The sequence below is a fragment of the Gymnoscopelus braueri genome, assembly GCF_963280865.1.
Source record: "Gymnoscopelus braueri genome assembly, chromosome: 3".
NCBI classification, from domain to species: Eukaryota; Metazoa; Chordata; class Actinopteri; order Myctophiformes; family Myctophidae; genus Gymnoscopelus; species Gymnoscopelus braueri.
Window position 1 is genome coordinate 53,765,392 of NC_137612.1, and position 19,084 is coordinate 53,784,475.

General features: G+C 42.6%; 1 protein-coding gene across 2 annotated transcripts in view; it reads left to right on the plus strand.

The window, feature by feature from the left end:
• The window catches only part of adamts9 (ADAM metallopeptidase with thrombospondin type 1 motif, 9), a 111,509-nt gene that overhangs the window by 28,252 nt on the left and 64,173 nt on the right, over window positions 1-19,084 (plus strand). For both annotated transcript variants that reach the window (XM_080423264.1, XM_080423263.1), the window contains 8 exons: window positions 1,344-1,461; window positions 2,415-2,510; window positions 6,439-6,605; window positions 8,027-8,156; window positions 10,084-10,210; window positions 11,001-11,211; window positions 11,914-12,072; window positions 15,678-15,839. In XM_080423264.1, the coding sequence (XP_080279390.1) occupies window positions 1,344-1,461; window positions 2,415-2,510; window positions 6,439-6,605; window positions 8,027-8,156; window positions 10,084-10,210; window positions 11,001-11,211; window positions 11,914-12,072; window positions 15,678-15,839 (1,170 nt within the window). The remainder of the gene's footprint in view (window positions 1-1,343; window positions 1,462-2,414; window positions 2,511-6,438; window positions 6,606-8,026; window positions 8,157-10,083; window positions 10,211-11,000; window positions 11,212-11,913; window positions 12,073-15,677; window positions 15,840-19,084) is intronic.

Here is a 19,084-nt window from a genome sequence, read left to right on the forward strand (position 1 = left end):
GGTGACGATCAGTCATCGTAGTCGTGTATCGCATCGTAATTTAGCCCGATCAACGATTATCGAAAATGTCAACATCCGGTTCTGACCGGATATGACTTGAGCCTGTTTGGGAGGGGGCGAGTGAGCCAGCGAGATCATCAATGTGTCGATTTGTTGCTCTCTACTGGTAGAACTGTATTATGGGTTTAAAACCCCAATCAGATCATTTATTTGAATGAAAAATTAAAAAATTTAAAAATAAAAAAAAACGCAAATTCCTGGCAGTTTGGGAGTACTTTATGAAAATACTCTTGGCACTGAAAGAGTATAATTAAATATTAAACTTTTTTTTTTACACAGAATCAAATGTTTTATGGCCAGGATTCACCAGGAGCCTGGATGGCTTGGTTCCAGGCTTAAAACAATAATTTATATAAATATTTTCAGAAATGTCTGTGAGACAAATGAATGGGTTTCTATCTGTGGAACCACAACATTTATTTCTATGATAATACGCGTGAGGACACCCTTTTCCCCCCCCCACCTAGAGCGGATATTTTTCCCCACGTGCGTGAGTGGAGCGTCCATGCGCGGCCAGTGAGAACGGCTGCATTCATGGAGCGGAAGAAAATCAGCGTCCGTGCTCTTATGCTTGCGTGTCCTGTGGGCTCTCACACTCTCATCTACTGCAGTGGTTCTCAAACTTTTCAGGCCGTGACCCCCCCAAAATAATCATATTTGAACGGAACTTTTTAGGTATTAACACATTCATTGCCAGGTATTACCGGTAATTAATGAATTCTTCCGCTACTGCCAGCCGGTTCTACCTTATTTTTTGTCTTTCTGACGACCCAGCAATCTTTTTTTTCCAACCCGGAATCTCTCTTGTTTCCACAGGAACAAAAACGTTGTAACCGCGATCGTCCATTCTGTTGTTATCGGCAGTTGAATATAGCTCGTATTCACCAAAAAACGCAATCTGGGAGAAGAAATCCGAGCTAGACGAGTTTTTCTAAATCTGATAACGTTGCAGTGGACGCCGGGATGATTTTTTTTTTGGGATGATGTCATTTTCGGTTCTATCCTGCTCTGGAAGTCAAGGCATCGTTCATAGGTTGGCGAAGAGCGCCCTCTAGCGTAATCACTAAAAAACATGACCCACAGGTTTGAGAACCACTGATCTACTGCACCGTACTGTCCTTAGACCTAATACTCCTCACACTTACCTACAGGTATCACTTTCCCTGTATCTCTCCACACATTTGCCCTCTCTCGCTCATTCCCTCTTTTCCTACTTTCTTCCCTATATTCTTCCACTTTTCATTTCTTCCTTTTCTTGTTTATCCACACTACTCCCCCTACAGCAAGCGGGCTGTGACCATGTGCTAAACTCTAAAGCCAGGAGGGACAAGTGTGGCGTGTGTGGAGGGGACAACTCTTCCTGCAAAACGGTAGCGGGCACCTTCAACATCGTGCGCTACGGTGAGCTTCTGTTTAAGCACTATTACCCCCCCCCCCCTAAACAAAAACAAAACAAAACCTGCTCTATTGCTCTATTGCAGTGGTTTTCAACCCTTTTCATATCAAGGTCCATTATTTATTCGGCATTTGAGCCACGGAACCACCATTTGATGAGATTTAGCCTTGCAGACCCAAAGCTTACAATATTTAGTTACCATTGGATGAGATTTTGTCCATGCTGTATTGATGTTGGTACCAATAGGAGAGATAACAGGCAAATGTTGATCAAAATAACAATGATTTAATTAAGTAATGCAGATGTTTAACACATTGCCTGCCAAGAACGCATATATGCGTTCTTTGCGTTCTTTAGAATCCATCACTTGCTTGCCAAGAACGCATATATGCGTTTTTTTTAAAAAGACCCAAAGACCAAGGAGATATGATTTTTTGAAGATTTAGAGTCCTATCCACTTCCTTGTTAACTTAAAACTTAAAAATGCTGTATCTCGGCTCCTGAGTACTTTTTTTTTTCAATGAAAAAACCCTGGCATAAAACTGCTAAAAAATCTGAAATAAGTCTGGCAGTCAATCAATCATTTAACTCTTGAGAGCGTAAAATGAAACCAAATGGACCCGTAAGGGTCCATTTGGTTTAATTTTACGCTCTCAAGAGTTAAAGATCTATATGGGTCCATTTGGTTACCCCACCATTTGGTTACTCCATCATTTAGCTAGGGACCACCTGGAACCCCCTCAAGGACCACTGGTGGTCCCCAGACCACCGGTTGAGAACCACTGCTCTACTGCAATGATTGATATGGGAATATAGAGCTATTTAACATTTAAACAAGAAAAAAGAAAAAAATCACTTACAGCACCTTTAACTAGGGGAAAACATGAAAACCAACAGTTGATAACCCAAAAAAACAACAACAAAGTTACAACATTCCATTCATTTATGTCCTTTGCAGGCTATAATGAAGTGGTGCGAATACCCAGTGGTGCTACAAACATAGATGTGCGTCAGCACAGCTACTCAGGGAAACCGGAGGATGACAACTACCTCGGTAAGACACTCGCATGGCCATGTGCCAAGCAAACTATTTCCCACTGATGAACTCATTCACCTTTGAGTGGAGTTTCAAAAGACTTTGAAGTGTTCTCTGTATTCCCTCGTTTTTTTGGAGAGCGTTTTTCAGTGAAGCAAGTGTTGTTTGCAATCGGTTACTTTTTGGTATTTTATTTTTTATTAAACCTTTATTTAGCCAGGTGACGACTCACTGAGATTTTGAAAATTGTTTTTTTTTCAAGAGAAACCATGGCCAAGAGGGCAGTATGGCAGCATGCTGGGGTTCAAGTGGTTAAGCCGAAACAAACATGCATTACGTCTCTGTCGGGTGGAAAACCCTTATGTCCAAACCTGTTGCTTTTCAGGATTCAAATTCAAAAATTGCAGATCGACAAGCTCAAAAACGCGTCGCTTAATTCACGTCGCGTTTCGAGCTTGCAGATCTGCTACCTTTGATGATTTTTTGTGACGGCGTAGTATGATCAAATAGGGCGTTACTTTACGAAACAATCACAAAAAATAATAATATGGAGGTAAGAGAATTCTGTCCGACAGCAACGATAACAAACAATATAGGCCCTAACACTTGGGGCAATCCACCCTTAGATAGTGTCTCTGCCAGGTAGACTCTGCCATCTGAACACATTTCGTCGCTGTCCTGCAGAAACCTCTTAACTCCATATTCGAACAGTTTTTTCGTAAATGAACGCCCTACTTGATCACACCACATCGTCACACAAAAGCATCAAAAGTAGCAGATCCACATTCGCGCCACGTTTCGAGCTTGTAGATCTGCTAATGTCGCTATTCATTCATTCGAATCCCGATGTGAGGTTTCCACCCGACAGAGACTATTTTGCTATTCTAGCAGACAGACAGACAGACAGCTGGTAGACCAGGAGCATGCCAAGTAGGATAAAAAGCCAAGGAGTTGACATACACGCTAACACACTCTAATGAGTCCCAACACAAGATAGGCCTCTAGGTACAACCATTCCCTTCAGGTCAAAGGGTTTCTTTTGTTTGTATTGGTGGGTGTGTGTGTGTACGCTTACAATGCATGACTTTTTGGCTCTGTGTGTGTGCACATGTGTTTGTGTGCGTGTGTGGTCTGTGTGCCCGTGTGCTGTGTGTGTGTGTGTGTGTGTGTGTGTGCGGGGCTACGTTTTGCTGTGTCAGCTATTAGTGTTTAAATGTCATGCGAGGCTACAGTTGGGAGTTGGCATGTGGAATCTTAATACGGTAATGAGCTAGATTGCCCTCGGGGTATCATTCCACGGAGGTCAGTAGGTGTGTTTGTGTGTGTGTGCATATGAATGGGTAAGATGGGTGGGTGTTTTGGGGCGTGTGCTGTGCACAGCAAAAACTGGCGCTGCGAAAGTCCTGAGTACTAATTTAACATTGAGAGTGTCAAGAAATGGACCCCTTATGCGTCCATATTTACACTCTCAGAGTTGAATTGAAACTTGGGAGTTTACAGTGTGACTGCAACTTATTCTGATGAGTAATTTGTCAAGTTTTTTTGTTAGTGTTAGTTAGTGTTTGCGTGTGAGTGTGTGCGTGTGTGTGTGTGTGTGTGTGTGTGTGTGTGTGTGTGTGTGTGTGTGTGTGTGTGTGTGTGTGTGTGTGTGTGTGTGTGTGTGTGTGTGTGTGTGTGTGTGTGTGTGTGTGTCCACCGTGTCTGGTGTGTTTTGAAGTGTGTGTGCGTGACGTGAGTGTGTGTCAGTCAGGGGCCCGAGAGGTGACCGGTCCCTGTGGTCACATTAGCGTGATGTGTGAAATGACAAGGAAAGGCAGGAAATTAGCTCCATAATCGCATTAGGGTGAGTATGTGCACCGCAGCAGACTGGCTGCTGAACGCTACAGGAGGGCCCCTGTGTGGGACCGCTCCAGGAATGGAGGATTATTTTGCCCCAATTAGGCTGATTTGGCTTGCCTACTGTATGCCTTACTGTAAAAGAAAATAGCATTTACACCAAGACAATTTACAATTTACAATTTAGGCATTTAGCGGGATGCTCCGATCCAGAGCGACTTGCAATAAACGACGCAATTGAACACATAAATAGAATTGATTGATTAATTGAATACTTTATTAACAGTTTGCAAAGAGTACAAAGGTACAGTTGTACAATAATGCTAAAGGACTTTAGGGCTTGTTTCCACTGTGGTCCTGTGTATTCAATTCATCAAGACATAGACATACAATACTATACAAGAAATCATCAATACTTGGAGCAGTGAAAGCATATTTACAGAGAAACTGTGAGGGGGAATTTCTTTTGGCAGGCTAGAAGACTTGTCTAGGTCCAGTTGCAAATTGCAGTCAGGTGCTCTTTTATGGCGTTTTTTTAAAGGAGGGTAAGGAGTCACACTGGCTGATGGCTGTTGGTAGGGCGTTCCACGTTGTGGTGGCGTAATAGTAGAATGAATTCATCCCCATGTTTGGTCCGAATCTGGGGGGAATGAGATCAGTTGAGGTAAACAATCAGGATCAGGATACCAGATAAACAAAATGAACCTAGCATCTGTCTAAACAGACATTGCAGTGCTGGGGAAGCCTTGTCACAGTCCACAGGTAAATGTGAGCGACTGTCATATTTATATACTGTAGCCCCGACTTGCATCAAGATAGCATCACCAGTGGGCTTGATATTAGGAAAATGTTTGTAATACAGTAATATGTTATATATGTATATGTTCTTTGCCGATTTAGTAAAGCTATTTAAAGCTCTGTGATGTAGTTTTGTATCAAATGTCACCAAGTGCAGTCAGGTAGAAAGTAGCTCCTATATCGTCTCTGTCGGGTGGAAACCTCACATGTCCAAAACTGTTACTTCTCAGGATTCACATTCTAAAACAGCAAAAGTAGCAGATCTATAAGCTCGCGCCGCGTTTTGAGCTTGCGGATCTGCTACTTTTGATGCTCTTGTGTGACGCTTTGGTATGATCAAGTAGGGCGTTAATTTACGAAAAAACACAAAAAGTTCAAATGTGGAGATAAGAGGTTTCTGCCCGACAGCAAAGTTGCGGTGTGCGGAGCTTCTCTTCTTTTCAATGTATATATTATTCTCCAGCACCTCCACACTTAAAAAAAATAAATGTGCGTGCAGCATGGACTAAAGCATAAATTAAATGTTTGTACAGAGTCCTAATGTACGATTTGTGAAACCCCACACTAACGCTGTTTCCTAAACAATTAACACAATGTATAAAATGACGATGTTTTAGTAATATTTGTTCCTGCTGTTCTACATACTGCCAACCAGGTGAGGAAATCACAGACTTAGGCTTTATGCTTCTGAACATAATTGCTAGTTTGACCATTTCAAATGCTCTAATCCAGGGGTCTTCAATAGGGGGGTCCTCAGAGTTACTACAGGGGGTCCGCCAAATCTTTGTGTGATATGATCTTTTTTTACCTTAACCACTTGAAACACTAGCATCCCTTTTCTGGGGAGAACTTTAGCCAAAAATAGCAGATCTACAAGCTCACAACGCCTCGCGCTGCGAGGCGTTGTGAGCTTGTAGATCGGCTATTTTTGGAGGTATAGTTGTAGAGGGGAAAAAGAACAGTAAACGTAAATCAAAAAAGTTGAATCTAAAACACAATTTTATACAATATAGAGGGGGTCCCTGCTTCATCTCTCTCTCTCAGCTAGGGGGTGCTTGGGCTGAAAACGTTGAAGACCCCTGCTCTAATAAAAATTATAACTATAATACTCTATCTACGAGCTTGTAGATAGACTATTTCCGCTGCGAAACATGCTTCCCATAGAAGACAGGCCTGGCTTCTATTGAATCCAAATGTCTGAAATCAGTCGTGCATGGCGACTGAGAACTTTAATCCATGCGTGCTTGACCATGGACTCTACAGTATATCAGAAAGAGTGATGTTCTTCTCTTCCTCTCTCTCCCCCCACTAGCTGTTGCAAATGGCCGCGCAGAGTTTCTGCTGAACGGAGAGTTTGTGGTCAGCATGTTCAAAAGGGAAATCAAAGTGGGAAACGCTGTCATCGAGTACAGCGGATCTGACCACGTCGTCGAGAGAATTAACTGTACCGAACGCATCGCGGAGGAAATCATTGTCCAGGTAAATGCATCCTTAATTTTTCATTCTTTTTAGGAACCATCCATTCATCCATCTTCAACCGCTTATCCGGAATCGGGTTGCGGGGGCAACGGTTCCAGCAGAGAGCTCTAGACTTCCCTTTCCCGAGCAACATTAGCCACTTCCTCCTGGGGGATCCCGACACGTTCCAAGGCCAGTGTGGAGATATAATCCCCCCCATCTGGTCCTTGGTCTGTCCCGGGGTCTCCTCCCAGTGGGACGTGCAGCGAGGATCTCCCTAGGGAGACGCTCGGGAGGCATACGTACTAGATGCCGAACCACCTAAGCTGGCTCCTTTCCAAGTGAAGGAGCCAAGTGAAGGAGCAGCGGTTCTAACTCAAGTCTCTCGCGGATGACTGAACATCTCACCCTATCTCTAAGGGAGAGGCCGGCCACCCGTCTGAGAAAACTCATTTTGTCCCGCTTGTAATCCGGTCATGACCCACACTTCATGACCATAGGTGAGAGTAGGAACGTAGATTGCTCGGTATATCTTTTTAGGAACAGAAAAGATATTACACAAGGTCAACTTTGGGTTACTACAAGTGGTGTCTTATCATGTTATCGGCAAAAAATGTTGAATGGACAGAGAATGGTGTGAAACCATTGTGGGCTTTTTGTCAAGCCAGATATTTATATTTATAGCGCCAAACCACGGAAAAGTTATGGCTCTACATTGCTTGAATTTACATGCCACAACTTCATGCCTCATTTGAATGAGAATCTCTTTGTCACAAATTCAAGAGCACAGTGACAAAATCTTTGCCCACTGTGATTTTGTCTACGTTTGTCTACGTAGCAAGACACTGGAAAAACAACAACAACGGCAATTCTAAAATCATGATCTTGACAGTAATATAATGCAGTGGTTCTCAAAGTGGGGTCCTTCGGGGGGGGGGGGGGGGGGGGTCTAGGGGGTCCCCAGCAAAATGAGTTAGTACAGCATCACAATCACTTTATCCATTATGTTGGCTATTCAAAAATAGCAGATCTACAAGCTCACAGCGTGAGCAGATGTACAATACGTACATCTGTTATTTTTGAATGAATTAAGAAAAATCACACCCAGCGTGAAGTGGGCGGTGTCTTTATAGGGCTATGCACATGTGTCATGTTTCACTAGCCAATCACAGTCCTGAATAGACTGTGATTGGCCAATCACGGTGCAGGGTTAGGGGGGTACACTGGTGGCCAATCACAGCGCAGGATTGGGGGTGCAAATATCCAAACCTCACATATAGGGGCGGTTTCACCGCCCAAAAATTGAATGGCATTGTATGGAACAAAACCTTTTCAGATGGGGGGGGGGGGGTGCATATCAAATGCATATCAATTTGGGGGGTCCTTGACACGAAAAAGTTTGAGAACCAGTGATATAATGTGGTCATCCTCTTTCCCTGTAGGTGCTGTCAGTGGGGAACCTCTACAACCCAGATGTCAGATATTCCTTCAATGTACCTATAGAGGACAAGCCCCAGCAGTTCATTTGGGATGTGTACGGACCATGGCAGGAGTGCAGCCGCCTCTGCCAAGGTGAGGGAGGGCACAGAAACCATGGAGGCAGGGTTACCAACCACCTGAAATTAAAAAAATATATGTATATCGATGCTACTTTTGACTTTGAATCCTGAAAAGTAACAGTTTTCATATCGTGTATATGTACAGTTTTTTGTATGTTATATGACAAACTGTACTATAGTATATGCATATAAGCTGTCTGTTGACAACCCAATAGCATGGAGGTGGCGAATGAAAAAATGACCAATGAGGGGCGAAGATAAGATGGGAGAGAGTTTTCACAGAGGAGACGTGGGAACAAAATGAGTTGACAGGTCCACGTTAAGACCACCATCGGTTTTGGAACCGTCCACAGAACTGTGTGTACAGTGCCACCCGCTTGTGGACCCTTTCGGTGTTAACTGGCGACGTTCTCGTCACAATGTGGGTGTGTTTGAGGAGGTGTGTTTGCAGGTACACTCGAAAACCTGTGTTAAAGACCAGACACCAAAGTCTTTTTTTTCTTCATTCAGCACCTGGACGCTTAACCCATTAAGACCGGGAACGCATCTGTATCATTTTAAGATTTCTTTGGCTAATCAAAAATATTTTTGAAAAATCTTGAAAATGTGTGCAAATCCTTCAATATATATTTTTTAAGCGGACATTTGTAAAATATTTTGTTCCAGGGACCCCCAGAAGCAAAGATTGGAGTTACAAATGTTCGCTGTGAAAAATATATATTCAAAGATTTGCCCAACAATGAGTCCCTTAAGAAAACCCCCCGAAGTTTTCTCATGGGTTTTGCGGCAGATCATGGTTAAACAACTAAGCGCTGAAGGGCCTCAACACCTCCGCACTGTCCTGATTTATGACAGCTCTCTTGCCAAGCGCTGCTGCCCGCTAAGCTCTCCTTGCGCTTGGCTGTAAAACTGGAGACCATGCGGTTCTGATAGAAGAATCTGTTTCTAGGAACTTACATGAGCTGGAAATCTCTCTCGCCTTACTGTAGGGCAGGGGTCTCCAACAGGGGGTGAAAGAGTTTAATCTAATTTTATACAACATGTGGTGGGGGTCCCTGCTTCATCTCTCTCTCAGCTAAGGGGTCCTTGGCCTGAAAAACGTTGAAGACCCTTCACTTATAGAGTGTCCTGTGATTTAATCCAGCGACGTCAATGAGGGAGGCGAGCAGAAGCAAGAAAGTAACTAAGTACATTTACTAAGTACTGATACTTAAGTACAATGTTGAGGTGTTTTTTTTTACCTTACTTGAGTATGTTTATTTTTGTCCCCAATACTTTATACTTCTATTCCACTACATCTGACTCACTGTATATATCGTTGCTGTCGGGCAACGATATTTTCCTTAAGATTTGTCTGGCTTGTCGGATGCCGCAGAGCGCGTTGATCGGCACTTCAACAACGATGCAGCGACAAATTCGCTGTGTCGCTTTGCATCTTTTGTAGCTGCTAGTGTGAACGCAGCATTAGCGTTATACCCTCACCCTGTCTTTCTTGTGTCCTTATAGGACGATATGAAAATTAAATTTCACGATTATTGTGGCAAAAAATTATTGCGATTAACAAAAAATATGCTTAAACTCTTAAAATGCCACTTTTGTTAACTACTTGAACCCCCGGAAGCCCTATTCTTTGGGGAACGTTTGCCAAAAATAGCCAATCTACAAGCTCACATCGCGTTGTGAGCTTGTAGATCTGCTATTTTGATTTAGATCTGCACTCTTTACAGGTTTGTTTTATCAAGTACTAGTTTAAGTGGTACTGAATTTGCAGCGCAACAAAAGCTAATTCCTAGTGTATGACGGAGGACAATTTCACGATAAAAAATCTCCGGTACGACTACTGTGAGCGTTTTTTTTTATCACGATAAACGATAATAACGATTATCGTCCCATCCCTATAGGAGAGAGACCCTCACCCTGTCTTTCTTGTGTCCTTACAGGAGAGCGCAAGCGTAAGATCCTGTGCAGCAGAGAGTCGGACCGGGTGGTGGTGTCCGATCAGAGGTGTCACGGCACGGCCAGGCCGCTTGCCATCACTGAGCCGTGCAACACAGAATGTGAACTCAGGTTGGTTTGACTGTCTATCTACCAGTCAGTCTCTGTGCTGAGGATCTGTCATTCTTTATCTCTGCATGTCCTGCCACGCTACTTTCGATGTCTTTCTTTGTGATCGCTCCATGTTATTTCCATCGCCTTCGCTCCCAACCAACCTGTTATGTTCGACAGAAGGGCTCCGTTTAGCCCAGCTGTTTTTCAAACTAGGGTCCGGGTTGTTATTGATATTAAGGGACCAAATGGACCCTTTCAGGCCTGTAACGCTTGAGAGTGTGCAAATGGATTCCATTTGCACACCCTCAGAGTTATGGGGGTCCATGGCCTAATAATGGCATGCCAAACTGGGGGTCCCTCCCTGGAATTAAACAGTTTGAGAACCACCAGTATAGCCTTATCCCGGCCCTCCCTCACCTATAATATCTCAAATTTATATAGTGCTTTTCTAAGTACCAAATATGCTTTACACGGGGAGGGGGGGAAGAAAACAACAAAAGAAAATCAACTTTTTTAGGAAAAATGTTTTTAACTTTTTAAACTATTATTTTCCTATTAAAGTTGTTTTTTTTTGTTTTCTGTTTTTTGTGACTTTGAGTCCTCAGAAAAGCGCTATATAAATTGTATATATTATTATATATTTGTTATAAAAACAGTGGAATGGTGAGACAGGGGGGTGTGGAGTTAGCTGGGGAAAGCCATATCGAACAGGTGGGTTTTGAGGGTTTGGAGGGGAGGGGGGGGGGGGGGGGGGTTTCTCTGAGAGTATTGGGGAGTGCACCTATGACCTTTGACCATTGACACCCAGGTGGCACGTGGCCCGGAAGAGTGAATGCACGGCCCAGTGTGGCGTGGGCTACCGCACGCTGGAGATCGACTGTGCCAAGATCAGCCGCACCGAGAGCAAGACCCAGAAGGTCGACGACCGTTACTGTGCCAACCAGCACAAACCCGAGGACAAGGAGGCGTGCCATGGAGACTGCAACCCCGGGGGATGGGAGTACTCCTCCTGGACAGAGGTGAGCTGGACTTAAAGCTTGTATATCGTCACTATCGGGCAGAACTCCCTTATCACCATATTCGAACTTTTTACTTTTTCGGAAATTAATGCCCTACTTGATCATAGATGCTACAGCGTCACAGAAAAGCATCAAAAGTAGCAGAACGACAAGCTCGAAACGTGGCTCAAAACGCGGCGCGAAGCGGCGCGTTTTGAGCTTGCGGATCTGCTAAGGATCTGCTACTATTTTTTTATTTGAATCCTGAAAAGTAACAGTTTTGGACATATGAAGTTTCCACCTGACAGAGACGATATTCTTTAACGTAACGTTGTTCTGGAAAGGAATTCAGAAATAGCGGAAAGAGCCGATCTACAAGCTCACAACGCATCGGTTCAGAAGTCACCACACGCTGTGAGCTTGTACATTGGATATTTCCGCTACCTTTTGTGCGACACAAATATAAAACGTTGTATTATAGAGATACAAGGTTTCTGCCTGATAGTGACAATTACAGTTAGCCCATATCTAAACCTTATGGGCCCGGCATGGGCTCGCCAAGTTCCAACCCATGCCCATGTTAGCCCATATGAAAACCATATGGGACCCTCATAATTTGCCCAGTTCGAGCCCACGTACACTTCGTACCCATATGGGTCCCATGTGGGCGTGCTGGCTGGGATAATGTAACGTATTTGTCTCTTAACATAATTTTTGTTGCAGTGCTCAAAGAGTTGCGGCGGGGGCACCCGCCATCGAGGGGCAGTGTGCGGGAAGTCCGCCGAGAGAGACGAGAGCAAATGTAGCCAAACGGACAAGCTGGCCGTCCAACCCTGCAACGAGTTCCTCTGTCCACAATGGAAGACCGGAGACTGGTCTGAGGTCAGTCCTAATGTGTTGTTACACAAGTTCACAATCAGATCTTCTCTTTTAGTGTCACAATTTTACATGTGTAAATAAGTGGGTGAATATTTTTGTGTGCATTCCATCATTTTGTTGTATTTCAGTGAGAAGAGACGACAGAGGTAGAGTGAGAGCGGAAGAGCAAAGAGAAATAAATGTGGGATAGAAACCATTTAAATAAACAAATACATATATATGCACATATATACGGATAGCGTATGTGATTGCTGGTATGTACATAATATTTAGAAACATTAGCATCATATGCAGGTGTGTACGTAACAAGCCGCCATGAGAAAAGTAGCAGCAGGTACAGTGTTCTTAAAGCTAGGGTAAGTGATATTTTGTGGTTATAACAAAAAAAAAAGTTTAGTAGTTAGTAGTTTAGTAGTTTATTTTTTGGTTAAAAGGTTAATGCACTATATTCTGATAGTAATCATTGCTATAGAGTGTTTGTTCAGTAACAGGGGTCTCCTGTTCTCTAATAAACTTTATTAAAAAAAAACATTTTCAGGTGGGTGGCAAAATGTCAGCCAATCAGGAGAGAGTCCCCATTTATCAGCTTAAATTCTATAGTGTTCCGGTTCCAATTTTGTCTGCTCATTTCTTTGTGTCATCACTTCCAATTTCACTTGTTTATCCAGTATCCTGTGTGAGTTCTCTCTCTAGATTGGATCAAATTGGTTTCCTCTGCCTGAAAATGCATTTTCTGTTTAATAAAGAGCTGGTGAGACATGGAGACTCCTGTTACTGAACAAACACTCTATAGCAATGAGTACTATCACAATATAGAGCTATTTAACCCTTATCTTAACCAAGGAAAATCACTTACCCTACCTGTTCAATAGGCTAGTTTGTGCAATAAGGGAAGGTAAAAAAAAAACAGAAAACAACAATAACACATATTTCACATCCACCTCAGGTAAAACCATGCCAGGTACAATCTACATAAGGAAGTGTGAATGGAAGGAAGGTATCTGCATAGGGAGACTAGACCATCATAAGGTTGTTTTCTCTGTCGGTTGATTTCTCTGTCCCACTGGAACTCTGTCTGGGAGGCTAGCTGACAGCAGTTTGTGTGGCCATGAATTCTTAGTGGAGTGAATGATGTATTATTAAAGGACAACTTCACCCATTTTCAACCTATCTTCATATAATTGGTCCTCACTAATGCTCATTATAATATGGCACCATTCTTGTCTGCTCAGTCCGTGTCTCATAGGAGAGCTGTGGACAGTTCAGAAACCCGCCTACCAATGACATCATTGATTGTGAATCCAAGCTAATAGAAACTGCAGATTCCTGGAAAGTTAGCATGCTATAATGGAAGCCATTGTTCTCACGTAAAAAAAAAATCTTGTTTAAAAAAAATAAGAACCTGCTTAACGATGATGTCACTGGTAGGCGGGTTTCTGAAGTGTCTACAGTCCTCCTATGAGACACAGACCGAGTGAATTTTTGTTTTACCATTTTATCATGAGCTTTCGAGAAGATAGGTTGAAAATGGGTGAAGTTGTCCTTTAAGTTAAGACAAATTTAATGTTTAAACTTTTAATGTGTTACTTTAAAACAAAGACTCACTCACTCACTCAACCAGTAGTTCGAAAAAGTCAAGGAACCCCCTAAATTAATTATATATTTGGCTGCGGACGCCCCAATCTGATCATATTTTGTACCGGGGGGAAGCCCATATGAGCAGACATGTGTAAAAAAAAAATCTAAATTATTCCAACATTTTCAACAAAATCTTTCAAAACTTGCAGTTTTGTTGTGAGCTTGTTGTAGACCAGCTATTCTTTGAATATCTGAAGCATAAAATAGGGTTAAAGTGGTCAAACTGATTTCGATGCTATATTAACTAATTTTGCAGTGGGGACCCCCTGGAACCCCCCCTCAAGGACCCCCTGGAGGGGAGTCCCCGGACCCCACTCTGATAACCACTGATTCTGATTCCACAGTTGGGGTTATATAACGTCCCTGTCGGGTGGAAACCTCATATGTCCCAAAACTGTTAGCTTTCAGGATTCAAATTTGAAAATGGCAAAAGTATCAGATCGACAAGTTTCGAGCTCCAGATCTGCTACTTTTGCTTTTTTTGTGTGACGCTGTAGTATGATCAAGTAGGGCTTTAATTTACGAAAAAAAAAAAAATGGAGATAAGAGGTTTCTTGGCCGACATCGACGATATATAAGTCTGTGTGATGAAGAACTGCTGGTGTTTACGTAGCTGGATACACTCATTGTAAAGAGAAGCCTTTTCCAGCTAGAAATGTAAATAGGTTTCAGGCAGTGGTGCAGTGATTCTGGGTCAAATGTGTATGTGTGTGATTATATATACTGTATGTTTTAGTTAGTTTGTACCCTCCAGTGCAACATCTTACTGGGGGAAACCAGTGGTTTTTACAGGGTAATATGGGACTTAGCTGCTGCACGGTTTACACGATCTGGACACAAGCAGCTTGCTAGGCTTTGGGCTGCATTCCAGAAATACTTCTCATCTCCCATGCAGTGCTCCTAAACACAAACACCCCACACTGCACTGTATACGCCTGCAAAATCCAGAGTGTCAATTGAAACTCCCGAGACTGTACAGATGGAACCAAATGGACCCATAAGGGTCCATTTGGTTCCATCTGTACAGTCTCGGGGGTTACACTGTTCTTTTTAGTTGAACCAACACTTCTTTTTTTTACTGTGTGCACATGCACTGTACTCACATAATGTAAACAAAACTCATCTTTTTTTTTTCAATGACAGCAGAATTCCCACCGGACAATTCCATTTTAGGAATGTCGCAAATTATATCGGGCGACCTGATAGCCGCGCGGTTAAGGCATGTACCATATGGGCTCTAGTAGTCTCTCAATTAAGCCAGCCAACTATTCCTCGATCTCTGAATGCCATATAGAGTCTGTAACTACGCATCCGGAAAGCCACCAACGGAAGCCGCCATCTGTTCGTCAATTCCCATTCACCACAATATATCTTAAAATATCTTTGAAATATCTTTTCGAATTTTCATTTCTTTGCTAAGCTACACGCTTCGATTAATTTGATCTACCTTTAAGGCAAATTTGCGTGACTGCAAAGACAAAACAGAAGTGTGTGTGTGGGGTGGGGGGCTATTTTCAGCGCTTCCGTCACACAGACTGTTTAGGTGGAAGCGTTTGAAATTGGTGAGAGCCAACTAGTCCAGAGCTCGAGAGACTACATGGGCTCTAATGTCTGACAGCAAAGTCCCCAAACTTTGGTTCCTGGACCAACAGAACATTTGCTGCATATGATATCCAATAAAGGCTCAGACCCCCCCCCTCCCAAATGCACACCAAATGCTCTTCTGTCATGGGTCAGCTTATCTAAAGAAGCTGTGTTGCTTCGGATCCCACTTCTGACGCCATGTATAATGAAGGAGACGGGACGCCATGGAGTAACGTAACGTCAACAAGTTAACTAGTAACTAGGAAGTCACATACAGCCAATGCATCATGGGTACTGTAGTGTAGTCTATGAAGTATTACTGCTACAGTGTGCAAGCTGTGTTCCGGTGAATGTTTAAAACGGTGTGCTTATTGCCTTCTTCGCAGTGTCTGGTGACGTGTGGGAAGGGCTACAAACACAGGCAGACGTGGTGTCAGTTCGGAGAGGACCGCCTGGACGATCGCTTCTGTGACTCGTCCAAGCCCGAGTCGGTGCAGACGTGCCTGCAGCAGGAGTGTGCCTCGTGGCAGGTCGGACCCTGGGGACAGGTGAGTCATCATCACCACCGTCGCATTTATTCAGTGGTGGAAAAGGTACTCAAATGTTTTACTTAAGTATCAATACTGCAATGTAGAAATACTCTGTTGCAAGTAAAAGTAAGGTATTAAAATTTTACTTGACTAAAAGTACAAGTATTGGTATCAACATGTACTTAAAGTACCCAAAGTAAAAGTGCTCATTATGCAGAATGTCCCATTTCACAAGTTTTCACGTTTTCAAACAAATATTTTGAACATAGCCGATCTGCAAGCTCACAATGTGTCGCATCGCGACACATTGTGAGCTTGTAGATCTGCTATTTTCAAATGGCTGAAATGTATATAGGGCTGAAGTGGTTAATGTATGTTTTGTTATAATAATCAAAATCTACAAAGTAACTAGTTACTAAAGCTTTCAAATAATTGTAGTGGAGTAAAAGTACAATATTTGCCTCTGAGATGTAGTGGAGTAGAAGTAAAAAATACCTCAATATTGTACTTAAGTACAGTACTTGAGTAAATGTACTTTAGTTACTTTACACCCCTGCATTTATTTAGCTGCAGTATGGTTTGTGTGCTGCGTCCTCGCTGAGAGCTCACCAGCAAGTCGGTCCAGTGAAGTTTCACAGTCATAGTCTACAAGAGGGGTCTTCAACGTATTTCAGGCCAAGGACCCCTTAACTGAGAGAGAGATGAAGCACTATCATCAGTGTTTGATTCATGTTAATGTGTATTTTCAGACAATTAACCACTTAAACCCTCAATACTTAAAACTAAATACTACAGCCGATCTACAAGCTCACAACGCTGAGCTTGTAGATCTGCTAATTGCCGCTAATGTTTCCCTCAGAAAAGGAATTCTAGGGTTCAAGTGGTTAATGTAAAAAAAAAAAAAAATCCTATCACACAAACATTTGTTGGCCCCCCCTGTAGTAACTCTGAGGACCCCCTAGGGGTCCCGGACCCCCTGTTGAAGACCCCTGGCCTACACAATTGACTTTGACTTGGCCTCGGACCACCGACCCATTTCGTACCATTGCGTATGTTCAGTTGAATTTAATTGTCTAAATGTCATAATTGCGCATGAGAAATAATGTAGTTACGTTGAATACATGATTTTTTGGGTATTTATAAGAAATCCAAGTGAAGTGAATTTTAGTGGAATTGAATTACTCCTGGCAGAGGCTCTTGGGTGGGCGGCCATCTACATGTACCTCGACCGTGTCAGAGGGGGGGTGGGAGAGAGAGAGAGAGATACACAGAGAGAGAGAGAGAGAGAGAGATACAAGCAAAAACAATAATAGCAGCACCAACAGTAAAAACAGTAAAACTATCGGGGTCCTTGAAATTAAAACGTTTGAGAACCACTGTTATACACTAGTAGTCTACTGTATGTTAAGCTGTGTACCTCATAGAGGCATGAGTAATTTGTATCATGACGTGTCTGATAACAAGTAATCTCATGTGATTCCCTGCAGGGTTTTGGCTGTGCACAATCAGGACATACTGTACTGTATTGTACTGTACATTTGTGCTTGATATCGATCTAATATTAGAAAAGGAGGTTGCGTCTTCCACTTATCTGTGGTTGATAATATAGCCACCGGCTCCCACAGCTGAACACAGGACGATGTGTCAGGTTGGATAGGACGCAGCGACAAGAGTCGTTAAGTTGACAAATCGTCTCTGTCGGGGTGGAAACCTCATATGTCCAAAACGTACTTTTCAGGATTCAAATTTAAAAACGGCAAAAGTAGCAGATCTACGCGCTGCGTTTCGAGCCGCGTTTCGAGCTTGTGGATCTGCTACTTTTGATGCCTTCGTGTGACACTGTAGTATGATCAAGTAGGGCGTTAACTCATTGACTGCTATGGTTGAGATAACTCGTCGAATTCTGCCAGTGCCCACACTGCCAACGACGAGTTTTTGAAGAAAAAAAAAAAAAAAATATATATATATATATATATATATATATATATATATATATATATATATATATACATATATATATATATATATATATATATAGGTTAACTACTTATAGGTTAACGTAGTACTTAAAAAACCTGTATCTCGGCTCCTGTTTGTTTTTTTGCAGAGACATGCTATTTTTAACAGCGTATATTAACATGCGAACGGGAGGTCACGATGATTTTTTTTTTGCGGAAGCACAGTGAAACCCTCCGTGATTAGCAACCATCAGGGGATCGATCATACTGGAGATAAATATTCTGTGACCACTTGTAAAGGCAAGAAAATCTAAAAATCGCTGGCAGTCTGGGCCTTATTTAGTCGTATATACTCTGGCAGTTAAAAAGTCAATTTACGAGAAAAATAAAACACAAAAAGTTAAACTGCGGAGATAAGAGGTTTCTGCCCGACAGCGACAAAATGCTCTGTTACTTCTTCCACCAACTCTCCCCACATTGTAGACCAATGCTAGGACACACAGATAAGCTGAGCTCGTCATTTAGCATTGTCCTCCATATTCAACTTGCCTGTTTAGACAGATAGCCGGGGCCTGCCAAAACAAGCATGCTGCAATCTGTTTAGTCCCACCGGCCAAACATACTTGTAGTACAGTGGTTCTCAAACCTTTTTCATGTCAAGGAACCCCAAAATGATATGTATTTGGCCACGGACCCCCATCTCAAAAATAATGGTTCCAGGGAAACCCAGAAGCACAGATTTGAGTTGAGAATGTTCGCTTTAAAAGATATATATATATTCAAAGATTTGCACACATTTGCAAGATTTTTCAAAAAATAGCAGATCTACAAGCTCATAGCGCGGCACTCGGTGCCGTGCTATGAGCTTGTAGATCTGCTATTTTTTTAATAGATCTGCTATTTTTAAATAGCTAAAGTATAAAATAATAGTTAAAGTGGTTCAAATGATTGTGACACTATATTAACTACTTTTGCTGGAGACCCCCTGGTACCCGCCCCCAAGTACCCCTGGGGGTCCCCAGACCCCACTTTGACAACCAATGCTGTGTAGTTTATGTGCCGTTGCAGGTCGGGTTGAAACCTTGTATGTCTAAAATATTTACTCTTCAGGAAATGTAATCCAATGGATCCAATGTAGTTATTATTTAGTTACAATCTCTTGTTTTCTTTTTTGAATGTATTCTACATTTTTATCCCGCGATTTTGTAACCCCATGTTTTCACCCGGTGCCAATTGTCTAAGTAATCCTGGGTGCTACACTCCCTCTGCCAACCTAGGGAGAACCCAGAGCTGAACTCATGCCAC